At 41.9% G+C, this 13710-nt stretch overlaps 1 protein-coding gene across 2 annotated transcripts in view; it reads right to left on the bottom strand.

The window, feature by feature from the left end:
* LOC100704195 (F-box/WD repeat-containing protein 7) overlaps positions 1-13710 on the bottom strand; it is a 51183-nt gene that overhangs the window by 32542 nt on the left and 4931 nt on the right. Inside the window, exon 2 of one of the 2 annotated variants that reach the window (XM_019363308.1) lies at positions 13119-13700. In XM_019363308.1, coding sequence (XP_019218853.1) covers positions 13119-13652 — 534 coding nt within the window. In that variant the 5' untranslated portion in view covers positions 13653-13700. Of the gene's footprint in view, positions 1-13118; positions 13701-13710 lie in introns of those variants that run through there. The other variant, XM_025905543.1, reaches the window with a different exon arrangement.

Genomic DNA, 13710 nt, shown 5'->3' with positions numbered 1-13710 from the left:
TTGGGCCATGTTTTGCTCTGTGATGGCAGGGATACACTCCAGCCTCTGTAACCCTAAATTGGATAAGAGGGAGGGATAAGTGTGAGGTACATCCATCAAAAACAGTTGGAACATATACTGTGAGCCACAAAGAGAGAGTTGGTACCTAATCTTGATGAGACGGTGTTGGTGATGTGAGAAACGGGATTTTATTTCCCTTTTCCAGCATGAATACAAAGTAATGCAGGGCAACCCTCCAGAGACTCCGCTATCCATATTTAATGAACTGAATGCACAAATATCAGCTGAAATGAAGGTAAAAATTGTATAAAGTAAAAGAATATGCCTTGTTCTTTTTTACTTTTTTTACACTTCTACTATTTCTAAAGAAAAATCAGCAAACCAAACAAGTTTTTTGTATGTTTGCGATCCTCAGAGCTAACGATAGTCAGACAGTGAGAAACAGTCCGACACAGAGAAAACCACTTCAAAGACGCACACAGACACACTTCAAAAGGGCAGAGGCAGATGTGGACAGACGTGTGTGTGTGTGTGTGTGTGTGTGCGCACGTGTGTCTGTTAGCAGGATTACCCTACGAGTGTGTGAGGAATCAATAAGGAGCGAGAGGGGGGAGGAGAGAGGATCAGAGGAATGTGTGAAAGATTGATTTTCAGCAGATGATGTTTCATCTCTTTCTCTCTGTAGATGACTGTGTGTTAGAGTAGAAGAAGACCCTAACGCTCAGAGTTCATTTTAGCATCAATAATGCAGCACAAACAACCAACAGTGAACGCTTCAGAGGTCAGAAGGTCACCGGCCATAAAGCATGTGCAAAAATATCATAAATCATTCACCCCTCCAGGCTGCAGAGAGATTAAATGTATTTTAACACCTAACACCAGAGAGGCTGGTTTCCAGCATGATGCAGAGCATCTTCCAGAAATGATTCAGTTTTCATTGCAAACACATGCAGCAGATTGCAGCCAATCCCTGAGCTGCCGGAGGTTTCTTCCATTGAAAATGAAGCTCCTCCTCTCCACCATCAACAAGTGCTGCTTACACTGAGATTGTCTGACTGTTGGGTTTCTCTCTCTGCTATTGCAGTCTTTCCTTTACAATTAAAAAGCATCTTGCAACAAGGCGAGTGCTGTTGTGAACCAGCACAGTGTAAATGAAATTAATGACAACTGGATCATTACAGATAGAGATGCAGCAGGTGTAAAATTCTGGGCTGATATCGACATATAGGAAAGTGCAAAATTGATATAATTAAAAACCTTAATGTTGCCAGTATCAGTCGGCTTTGTTCAACTGTGATGTTTCCAGGATGGAAAGCTTAAATCTTAAATCTTTAATGACTTTTAAAAGCATTTCAGATTTGATCTAATCCACACAGCGTTAAAAGTATACATACAGGATCAAACATAAACATACATTCAGTTTTAATAAGTGCTGCTGAATGTTATTCCGTGTTTTAACTTGACCAGCCCAAGGCTTGTTTACTGCTCAACAGTGATCATGAATGACTACAACTGGTAGTTTCTCTTTGCTAGCATAAAAATGAGTTTGACAGCACTGCATTGACTGCAATATTCCGAACAATGGGAAACTTGAAGGAAGATCTAAGAAGGAGAATTCTAGACTTAAACAAGCTAGGAAGCTGTCATGGAGCCATTTCTAAAGAACTGCTCATTCCAAGATCATCAGTTCAAACAACTGCACACAAGTTATTCGGATGTGTCACCACTTTCCCAAGGTCTTGAAGAAACATATGTCCAAACTGTCACCCTCATGTTCAGGAACAACCAGTTGAGATGAGACAAAGTTTGAGTTGTTTGGCCACAGTGACAATAGGTATATTTGGAGGACCCTGTACCAACTGTCAAGCATGGTGGTGGTAGTGCAATGCACATTTGCGATGTACATTGCACAATGTGGATGGAAATATGAGGGAGAACTACCTTCAAACTCTTCACCTGAAATCAATTTAGATTCAAACTTAAACACAGATCTGTGTCCCAACGCAGCAATGATCCCAAACACACATCTGGGCTGGCTCTATCTCAGGAGGTACAACAAGTCATCCATTAATTGGAAGGTTGGTGGTTTGATCCCTGGCTGCTCAAGTCTGCATGCCAAAAGTATCTTTGGGCAAGAAACTAAATGTTTATTAAAGTAAGAATGTGTGTCAGTATTAGATAGAAAGCACTTAGGCATAGAAAAAAAATGTATGAATGGGTGTGAGAGGGTAAAGGAGGTAAGTTGTATGAAGTGCTTCGGGTGCTCCAGTAGAGTAGAACAGCTCTATATAAAGAACCATTGCATTTACATCAGAACTGGTTTTAGAATAGATAAAGCAGGCTAACACTAAGCGTCTGAAACTCCTCGGAATTTATAGACTATACTCAAAAGACAGGTCCATACCAAGGAAACCAACCAATTTAAATTAGCTCTAGCAATTTTAATAAAGAAAGATATTTTCTTATGCTATCAAATAAACATTTACTAGCTTAAATTTAATAGCGCCCCTGTGTTCTTCACCATAAGCCATTAGCAACTGTTGTTTTCTTTCAACTTGCAGAGATATTTTAAGAGTCAAAAACAAGCTTGTGCAGCCACTGAAGATAATGGTTGAATAAGTTATTACAGCTTCGTCAGCCCTCAATTAAAAATTACTTCTACAATAAAATGCTACAGTAAAAATAGTCAATTACTAGGAACATCTACCGTGAGGAGAAATTGAGCTTAGCGAGCTAACAAGCTGCCGGGTCTGAAGACAGAAGTCATTTCCAGTGGGACACATTACAGAGGTGCAATGCAGCAAACAACAAGTGGTTTATAATGGAAGTAAACAATGCCACTGCACCGTGCAGAGAGTGTGTGCGCGCGCATGTGTGTGTTCATCTATAATGAATGCCGACAGTGTTGGAGGAATGTAAGGGAGTTAGTGCTCATGTATATTTTAATGAGTACCTGTGTGTGTGTGTGTGTGTGTGTGTGTGTGTGTGTGTGTGTGTGTGTGTGTGTGTGTCTCTCTAAGCTGCAATTGTTCCCAGGGGAGAAATAGAGATTCAACAGCGCTAGCAATCAGGATGGGAGGATGGAAGGAAAAAAGGCACAAAGGAAAGAAAGAATTAAGATACACACTCAGAGGAAGAATAAAAAGCCCTTTTAATATGCTGACCTTGTGTGTGATCAAGCATTAGCATGTAAAGAGGGTAATCCTAAGATCTAAGGAATATGCAGAGTTGCAATATTTCTTTAATACAATGCTTAATTCTACCTGCTTGGCATGTGGCAACTATCACAGCAATACAAAAAAATAAACTAAAAACAATGTTAAAGTTTGATAAAGAGCAAGTCCACTGGCAGGCACTAGATTTTCGCGCTCCTAAACCAGTGTCTACTTCCAGTTTGGCGACCCAAGAAAACCTCAGAGGAGACGAACCTGAGGTGGAAACTTTGGACATGAAGGAGCATCAAGTTTACTCTGAGTGCCTCTTTACATCTATAAAGGGAAGTGTGCACAGGAAGAACCTGTGTCAATCAAATTCACCCAATAGTAGTGATGACAGGTGAAAGAACAGTTAGGAACAGGAAGTGGGCAGGTGCTAACCATTACAGGAAGTGTAGCAACTACCAATGTGAACGCAGTATTTAAAAATCAGTGTTTATTTGCCTCAAACTTCAAAGTAGGGCTTTGGCACAACAGCAAAAATGTTTCAAAAGGTACAACTTTTACTTTTTCTGTATGGTGGGGTACCAGTCTGTAGGTCTGTGTGACTGCACCCTTATTCACTTGACCACGACTGTCGCACATCAAAAATGCATCAAGTTAACACTGCATGGTTCGTTGTCATATTTTTTTTTAAAAAGAGGCTTAAAAACTTTGCAGTCTTTGCCTCAAAAGCATTTTTCCCCACCCACTGCAGGTTGTTGCTCTAGCACCACCTTCACTGCTGCAGAGCTCTCCCACAGACTTCAGTGAAGGACTCTGTCAAAGCCACGTCTCTCTTCTTTTAGTCCTCTGATTGAAGCCTGCAGCTCGATAACATCAGTCAGAAACATCATGTATGGTGCACAGTGTGTCTAAGTATAAGAAGAAATACTAGATGTGTGGGTGAAGACAGGCAATCAGAAAGAAAAACAGACTGGGGGGGGAGTGCGAGAACGACACAAGCCTCGAGGTTTGAGTGGCATTCTTCAGGTGTCGCCTTACATGCAATAAAACACAGAACGAGAGAGAGAGAGAGGAGACAGGACAGCAGAGCACCTGTTCCTCGTTGTGTTCCCTCTCACACACACACATGAATGAGGGTCAACGGAACACCGGCCCACCAATAAGAACACAGTTCTGTGGGGTTGCCATGGTAATGGTGCAGTTAGAGAAAGACATGAGTGGTTTTAAAAAAAAAAAAAAAACAGGAAAAAAGGAGAAGGTCGATTTATACTTCAGCTACCACGTTTGAACACCTCACAGTTTTTACAACACATTTTATATTTAGTCAACTGGGTGGGGTTACAGCCATGTTATTACAGATTGACACCTTTTATCCACTTAAATGACAAAAAACACATTACTTTCACCATTTAAGTTTTATTTGGTGATGATTTGCAAGAAGGTTTAATCCTGTGTGGGTACAACCACTTGTTATAAAAGGTTTTGAAGTCAGTTTTCGTCTACATATATTTCTAAGTTGAGCTAATGTTAACAGTTAATGAAAAAGACAGACTACTGACGTTCTGCAGACGCTAACTTGTCAACCACTTGGCTTGAGACAATCGTAGTGACTACGTAAGGTCACATGAATATAGGCTAATCACAAGGCCTGAAGACCACTGTGCAGCCACTGGGCAAACACTGGTTGTGTGGGGAAAAATAAGTATTACGCAACTAGTTGGGAGTATTGCGGAGGGTTGATGGCAGTTTCTAAATGCCAAATCACACAGGTCTACAAATGTGTCAGTGACCTCTGACTTATGGCAACCATCTGTCGCTGTGGGGTGGGAGGTGGGGGTGGACTGAAAACTCCAGTTTCTGTTACACTTTTTTACACTACTGCTGGGCTAAATGTTGGTATGCGTTTGCGGACAAATGCAAAAAAACTACACACAACCAGTCACTTTTTTAGTTTTTTGTGCAGCACCTTCTTTGCAATCAATTTCATCCAGCCATAGCCAGAAACCTCCAACAGCCACTGCCAAACAGGCCCTAGTAGTCAGTTGAGGCCAACTCTTGAGTAATGTGTGCATAACGTCACATAAGAAATCTCAGTACATACAATATAGGTGTGGCTTCTGGGTCTGGAAAATTAGCCAATGAATGCCTTGAATGGCCTTTAATAGCCCCTGTTCAGGGCGGGTGGGGGCAGCATCCCTCCATTTGATTGTCTGATCAGCACCATGCTATCTCCATCTTTTATATACACTGACTGGAAAAGGTAGTTAGTGTTACTTTAGTACATTCAAGTTCATTACAATTAGATTCATAGTTTAATCTTCCTGGGAAACCTGCTGGTGAAGTCTTACCCTGTTATGACTCCATTATCAGCTCTAAATTCTAGTGGTAAGCCATAACCACACAGTAAGGAATTACATTTTGTTTCTTTATTTTCTCTGTTTGCAAGATTAAAAGTGAAGATTACATCAAAACATCAAAGCTACTGGCAGAAAATGGCCCTGATGTACAAACATATTTGCATAAATCCTTTTTAAATTCACACATCTGACAGCTTTGACAGGCTGACAGGAGAGAGTGTCAGTCTGACTGACTGACAAGAACGTTTGCTCCTCATTTACACAAGAGAACTTGAAAAATCCGGGGCATTAAAAACACTCATTGCCAATACAACGTCTGGCTTCAAACCTAGCTCTTTGGATGAACTTTCTTCCTCTCTCTGACTTGCGTCACTACGTACTACAGTAAAGAAAAAGCTACAAGACACAAAAACCGTCATGACATCAGAGCTTCAATAAAGAAGATACCAGCTCTTTATTAAAGGTGTGCCGTTAGGCTGAGCGAAAATTGAGAAAGAAACAAACTTGATCTTTTTTCCCCCCTCTTCTAAGACGCTGGATATGAAAGAATTAAATTACATTTTTCAGTAGTCGTGTGAACGTGCTGCAGGGAGACTTTACTGTAACCGGAAGGTCACAGATTCAAGCCTCTGTCCTGCTGACGAGCAGAAGAGTCCAGGAATGCTGCAGCTCGAGGAATGTGTGTGTATGACGCACTGACTCGGCGTGGCCGAACCTGACTGGCTGGAATGTGACCGCATGCACACACACACACACAAACACACACACACACACACACACACTCAGAGCGTGGGTATGAGGGTGTGTTAAGGTGTGTATGAGCAAAAGGAAGAAAGACTTGGAAGGCGAACAGAAAGGCCAACTAACAAATTATGTGTTAAATGTTCCATTTTGTAGGTTTGTGTACCTGTGGTAGAAATGCACCGCATTGGACGAACTAGACCACATGATGTCACTGATGTTGGTGAAATTAAAATATACCGAGTTTTCATTTTGGGAAGGCACGAGGAGCATCCTCCAGGTCTGAAATATGAAACCTGGAGATACCAAAAACTGCAGTTCCTCTAATGTCCACTTGAGGCCCACTCCAAAAGTAAGCCAACTCTCATAGTTAAGAGATTTAAAAATGTCCACCTTTACTGCAGAAATAAAGATGTTTACAGCCTAGTAAAAATAGGCTTCAGCCATTATACAAAAAAGTTAAAAGCTTAACATAATGGGCATGGCATCTTTGATTGACAGCTGTCCCAGAACAGCTGCTAGCTGTCAGCTTTGTGATGTTGGTGCCTGCTGGAGTGAAATGATCTAAAAATATTTTATTTTACAATACATATTTTTTTTTTAGTCTGCACTGATTAGCAGCTGTCTAACTAACCTGTTGGTGGATAAAATGCTATTTAACCCTCTTGACCATATATGTTCGTTTCTGGCTAAAAAAAATCCCAACAGCAACGTTTTGGCAACCAAATTTATTCATTTATTTATTTTTAGTCTGAAACCAATGAGCTGCATTGTATAAAAGATGCACCCATCCATCTTTTACAGACAGAAGAAAGCTGACTCTCTGCCAGTTCTGTGCTTTGAAGTGGCTTCTTTTCTCACTTTGTGATGGACAACACAGACTATTCACTGGAAAGTACGAATATGACGCATTCTCAGGATGAATCATTCAGTCGGCTCAAGGTTGCAACACAAAACCCCCTCCATGTGAGGTGGTAAACTAACAAAACAGAGGGATGGCATAAAAAGCATCCAAAGCACTCAGTAGACGTTTCTCCTCGTACCAACAACTCTCTTGTTTTGTGAAGTCTACACCTAGAGGCCACACCATGACACAAAAATGGAGGTTTCCTACATTTTAGCCCTGACATTAAAAATGCGGCCTCCTCCGACAGTAATACGATTGGGTTCATCCCTCCTCCTAAAACTCAAACAAGAGACACCACGTTTCAGACCAAGGGCGTAGATTTGGCATGGACGGAAGGGACATGTCCCCACCAATATCCAGCGATTATTGAATTGTCCCCACCAATAATTTGATCTCTTCGAGTAAAGAAAAACAAAACCGATAGAAAGAAAAAAACGATCTGTCAACGTCTCATTCACCCAGCGGTGCAGAAAGAGTTAAATTACGTTCTCTACTGGAGTCCTACCTCATGTGACAAATATGGCCAATGTGATTGGCTGTGCCTTTCAGGGAGCTCTGTTTAGTTTTAGCAGCGGCAATCCTGCGCTGCGAGGACCTGCAAGGAGGAGAGGAGGACGGCAGCAAAAAGGAAGAACCTGGATATAAGAAAGTATTTTTCAAAGCAACCTGTAAGTCACTTAAAGTCAAGTTCACTCATAACACCATACATGCCAACCCTTCCGATTTTTCCGGGAGAATCCCGAATTTCAGTGCCCCTCCCGAAAATCTCCCATCCAATTTCACAGTCGCTCATTTCCGGTCTACCTGGCTTTCGGAGGACCCGGCCCACTTAGATCACGAAGGCCGGGTCCTCAGGTGGACACACCCTCTGAATTTGGACACCCCTGGCCTGTTTCCAGCCAGACAATAATAACGGTGACATTTAACTTATTTTACCCGATAAATAAACACTGTAAGATTCAAGTTTTTTTGTATATATATATGTATACATGTATATGTATACCACTCCCCCCACCAACAGCTCTTTTGAATGTCTTGCTAATTCTGAGGTCTAAACGTTGGCAAGTATGTGCTAGGCTTTAGCCCACATCAGTCTAAAATTGTATATAACCATGAATAATGTGTTGCCATGTCCACCAGGAGAGACTGGACAGTATGGATGTAAAACAAATATGCCAGCAGTTTATCTCAGTTAACGAGAGGAGAAGGCATGTGTTTGGCTCCTTCACATAGTGGACATTGAGTTGTTGTGTGGGGCACCAGTAGGCCATGTGTGTTGCTGTAACAGTAGTTCATGTTTAGAATCAAAAATCCCAGCTCACTGAGTTGATCGGGGCAATAGTGCCTAAAATGTTGCATAATTTTGCTGAGAGATCTTTTACTTTGTGGTCATCTTAGATGAGTAGTTTTATGGACAAAAACCAGCAGGTCATTCAGTGTTCCCTTAGTGCTAATGTATCAGAGATGTTGGTGTACTATAACTGAAGTAATGTTGTTAAGTCCTTAAAGTCATATTCTTTTATTGTCATGACTGTATTTGAAGCTATTTTTATTTTTGTATGATACCTGATTTATATGGAATATGGCTGAAGTAAACTAAAGCCTAAAATACTTAGTCAGTCATTTGTTTAATAGTAATTTCACATTATATAATTCACATATAAAACTATGAATTGTGATTTTAAATGGTTTAAAAGCATGTAGAATAGCACATGTAGGCAAGTATATTTCTCCTTTTTTATCAAGAAGCAAAGACAAAAAGGAAAAAAAAAAAAAAAAAAAAAAAAAAAAAAAGGAAACAGGGCAGGGTTCGGTGGCTGAATCATCCGTCCCCACCAATGCCAAAACCAAATCTACGCCCTTGTTTCAGACCCTGTACAAGCAAAGGAAAGGAAAAGTTTGTATTCGCATACCAGACATGCCACTGCAGATCTAATGTGCCTCCATTCATGCCAGTCATCTGACCCTAGCCAGGTCAGTGTGTGTCTGTCATGTGTCTTTCACAGACATTTTGAGTGAATAAGAAACAGGCCGAGTGTGTGTCAACAAGGTCACACTAAATCGGTTTAAAAACTAAGATAAAACCTCTTCACTGAGCATTAAAGTGTATTAATATAATTCCAGTACAAGTGTGTGTGTGTTTAATCCCCTATATGTGTAGTAATCTAGAAAAAAATGCTCTTAGATTACAGATGAGTGCCCTAGTTTTTCTGTCTGCTCCCTTACAAACACAAACATTTGTACTTTGTGAGGACCCTCGCTGATATATAGCATTTCTTTGGCCACTAACCATCACGCCTAAAAGCCTCGACTCAATTTTAAATTCAACCAAACCCACAGTATCCCCACAGCATCTTTTAAGAAGTCAAATGGGCCTTTACAAAGACAGTCATGCATCGCCCATCAGCAAACTTGACTTAAAAGGAGAAAAAAAACAAAACTGCTTTCACGTGTTTTGAATTGAATAAAAACCAAAATGTGCCCCCTAGAGGCCATAGAGAGAAATGCAGAACTGAACCATCAGTTGATTTTCGGGTGTCCCATCATCACATTAACAACTATACACTGTACTGGTTCTGCACCAGTATGACGGTGCATGTGTCTGTGTGTGCTTAAGCCATCAGTTCCCATGGGACTAGACTTCATATCCCATGATCCCGCATGTGTGAGAAGAATCTGAGGAATGTTGACTGCTGCACATTCCCACCCACACCTCCTCTCTGTGTGTGCCTATCTTTGTGATGACTAATTTAGTTTGAGTCCTTGGGATTGAGGACATCATTATCAGGTATGATGGGATATCTGATGTTCTCACTGTGGCTGCTAGACAGCACATTTTTTCATTCTTGTATTCGAAACAAATTCATGACATGTGAGATTAAAACATGTGACTCGGGACAGGTCAACTTGATCAGCCTGAAGCTTTTGGCTGATGGCATATAAAAGGTGGTTGAAGCTACTGTGAGGTCACAGGCTGGTTTGTGGACTCTTAATTTGAACATTTTGGCAATCGTCATCATGTTTTAAAAAAATAAACTCATATTCTACTACTTTATAAATTACAGATATGAGCCACAGACTGAGATGCTTTACAATCTGCAATATCGACACTATTGCAAACATGATCATAATTTATAACTCTGACTCCGACTATTGACTTAGAGCCGAAACTCATCAGGAAAACATGACCAAGGTTGTGCATCCAAAGCTTCTTTCAGCCATTCTCTTTAGGGGTCGCCACAGCAACCCATCTCACCCTATCCCAGCATCCTCCTCTGTCACACTAACCCTCTGCATGTCACAATTCACTGCATGCATCCATCTTCTCTCTGGTCTTACACTTGGCAGTTCCATCGCCTTTTTGTTGTGCCACCGTATCCAAATCATACACCACAGCTAGTCTCGCTACCATCGTGTAAGCCTTCCCTTTCGCTCTTGCTGCGATCTTTCTCTCACAAATCACCCTGAAACCTGTCTCCACCATGCCTGCACTCTCCTCTTCACCTCTCTTTTGCACCAACTGCTACTGGATAGTTGACATCAGCTATTTTCCTGTCGCTCCCATCTCCCTGTCATTGACACATGTATTCTGTCTTGCTTCTACTCACTCTCCTTACTCTTCACTCCAGAGTTTACCTCGACCTCTAGGCTCTCTTCAAAATGTCATCTGCCAACATCATAGTCCACGAAGACTCCTGTCTGATCTCATCTGTCACTCCTGCTGCACACCTCACCCCAGCCCCTGGCAGCACGCTTTCTCTGCCTGTTCTTCATGCAGCACCACAGTTCATCTGCTCTCTCTGACTCCACAAAGACACAGAAACTCCTGACACTCTCAAATCTCAGCATGATGCCATAATGCTGCTCACAGATCATCACCTCTCTCCTTAATCTAGTATGTGCAAACAATCCCCGTAAGTCGAAAGCTCCACCTTCACACCGCTCTGAAAAGTTTCAGAAACTGTTTTTCTACTTCTCATTTACACGGTGTAAATAAAATGTGTATATGTGTAAACGTATACACATACACAGAGGGTATTTCAAAGCAAAGCTTTCAGTAATTCCACGGAGTGAAACCATTTTTCAGAGCAAAGATCTGATGGATTCTTCATGTGAGAAGAGACACGCGCACACACGCGCACACACGCGCACACACGCGCACACACACGCACACACGCGCGCACACACACACACCTCTCTCAGGTGTATTTCATTCACACTGAGGAGATAAAGTGTGCACTGGAGCCACCTGCTGGATGATTGCAGAAGAAGCAGGAACTCATAAGTATAAAAATATATTGGCAGCAGTAGAAGAAACACTTTTATAGTTTAAAAGTATAAATATACCAATCAGTAAATGGACTTCAAGAGAAAATAAAGATCCTACTGATTTATTCTGTTTGAATGAGACCATCCTCCACTGCTGTGGACCTACTGTGAACACAGTGTAATTACACATGATGTAACAGAACAAACAGAGCTCATTAAAGCACCTCTCACATTTTAGGATATTTCACCGTATTGGATTATACGAAAGCTGCAAGACACAGATCGTAAGCAAATTGGGATATTTATCCATATATGCAAACTGTATGAACACTGACCATTAGCCAATTACAGCAGCAGGACATGATGGGGCATCAAGGCATCTTCAAAAACACTTTAAATATCTGAATGAGACTTTATACTGGATGACTGTTGAAATAGTTGAAATTTTTAAAATGTCGTTCTTTATCCCAACGTGTTCATGAATTATCCTTAAAGTCCAAATCTGCTGTCTCTTTTTACAAATGTGTCAGGCTTTTCAATTATTTGTCAGAGTTTCTAAATTCTCCAGCTCTTTGTTTCGCCGAAGATCTAAAACTGAGGTGGTGAGTATTAGACTGACCCACAGAGGAGCCACTTCATGGGCAAACCTGCAGTCTCAAATAATGAGAATGATCCTTTAATTCAAATACTGAAAAATTACAAGATGAAGTTCTTCTTTGCATTCCCTTACCCCTGACTCCTAACCATTCACTGCCCCTCCCTGATCCTGGTTCTGTTGGAGGTTTCTTCCTGTTAAAAGTCAGTTCTTCCTTCCCACTCTCACCACCTGCTTCTCATTGGGCAGAGGTGACCAAACTTTATTCTAAGAGCACCACTGGAAAATCACTCAGGGGTCCTTTTTCAAGCATAAAAATTATACTACTATGCTGCCACCATGAGGTAAAAACAGAAATTACACACAATAGGGTGAATTACACTTTATTAAGCACAGTGGCATGGTGGTTAGCACTGTTGCAGGTCCTGAGTTCACTTCCACCATCAGCCCCGGGTCTTTCTGTGTGGAGTTGGTGTGGGTTCTCCCTGGGTTCGCCGGCTTCCTCCCACAGTCCAAAGACATGCAGTTAGTGGGGATAGTTAATTGATTAATCTAAATTGCCCATAGGTGTCAATGGAGGAGTGAATGTAAGTGCGAATGTTTGCCCTGCAACAGACTGGCAGCCTGTCCAGGGTGTCCCTCGCCTCTCGCCCTATGACAGCGGGGATGGGCTCCAGCGTCTCCCACGAAGGAGAAGCAGAAGCTGATCGATGGATGGATGTCTAATTATATTTATGGTGGCGAGCAATAAACAATACATTTTGAATTAGGAACGACAGGTCATATAAAATCTGACCCAGGGTGATGATTGGCCACCCAGCTAGACTTTGGACAAGCCTGTCAAAGGGGGAATCTGAGTTTTTGGGTCCTCTTGCTAATAGTAGGGCAGGTGTGTCAAAATAAAATCCTGCACATCACCTTTCTAGCGCGCATGACATACAAATGCTTAACCAAACAGAAACCTGAAAGTTATCAAGTTTACTAAAAAAAAAAAAAAAAAAAAAAAAATACAGGCACTTTCACCTGAGGTGGAGAGGAAGGTTCTTAGTGAGAGTACTCAGTACTCGATTTCTCACTGTGGGTCCTACCTTGAGTTGCAGATGAGCCTCAGGTGACGCCAGCTCCCCTTCCTCCTCAGCATTTGTCGCCTCCTCCACCTCCTCATTTTCTTCTTCTGCCACCTCCTCCTCTCCTTCCATCTCTCCATCCTCCTTCCCCTGCCCTCCACTCTCTGCATGTCCATTATCATCCTTGGTTGGTTCAAACTGGGTGGTGCCAAAGGGCTCTGAAGGACAGGACTCATCCTCAACAGTTAGTATGGCGACTCTGACCTCCTCTTCATCCTCGCCCCCCCTTCCCTGATGAGGGGAGGAGATGAAGGGAAAAGAGGTGAGAGAGGAAGAGGCAGAGATTGGGGTGTGTCCATTAATCAGCTGACTTCGAGCTTGGTCTCTGGAAGAAGCCTTCATCAGTACTGTTTCCTTTCCCTCATCTTCCTCCTCCATCTTTGTCCCCGATTTAGGTTTTGGAGATCCATCCCTCTGTTCCCCTCTTTCTCTCTCCTGCTCACGTATCGTCTCCTCATCTCCCTCCTCTCTCCTTTCTCGATGTCGTCCCTCCATCAATCATCTACTCTTTCTTCTTAACCAGCACAGGAATGTAGAAGCATCCTAAAAAGAC

This window comes from Oreochromis niloticus, linkage group LG3 (assembly GCF_001858045.2).
Source record: "Oreochromis niloticus isolate F11D_XX linkage group LG3, O_niloticus_UMD_NMBU, whole genome shotgun sequence".
Lineage (NCBI taxonomy): Eukaryota > Metazoa > Chordata > Actinopteri > Cichliformes > Cichlidae > Oreochromis > Oreochromis niloticus.
The sequence above is the reverse complement of the archived record's forward strand: the minus strand, read 5'-3'. Positions and strand labels throughout refer to the sequence as shown.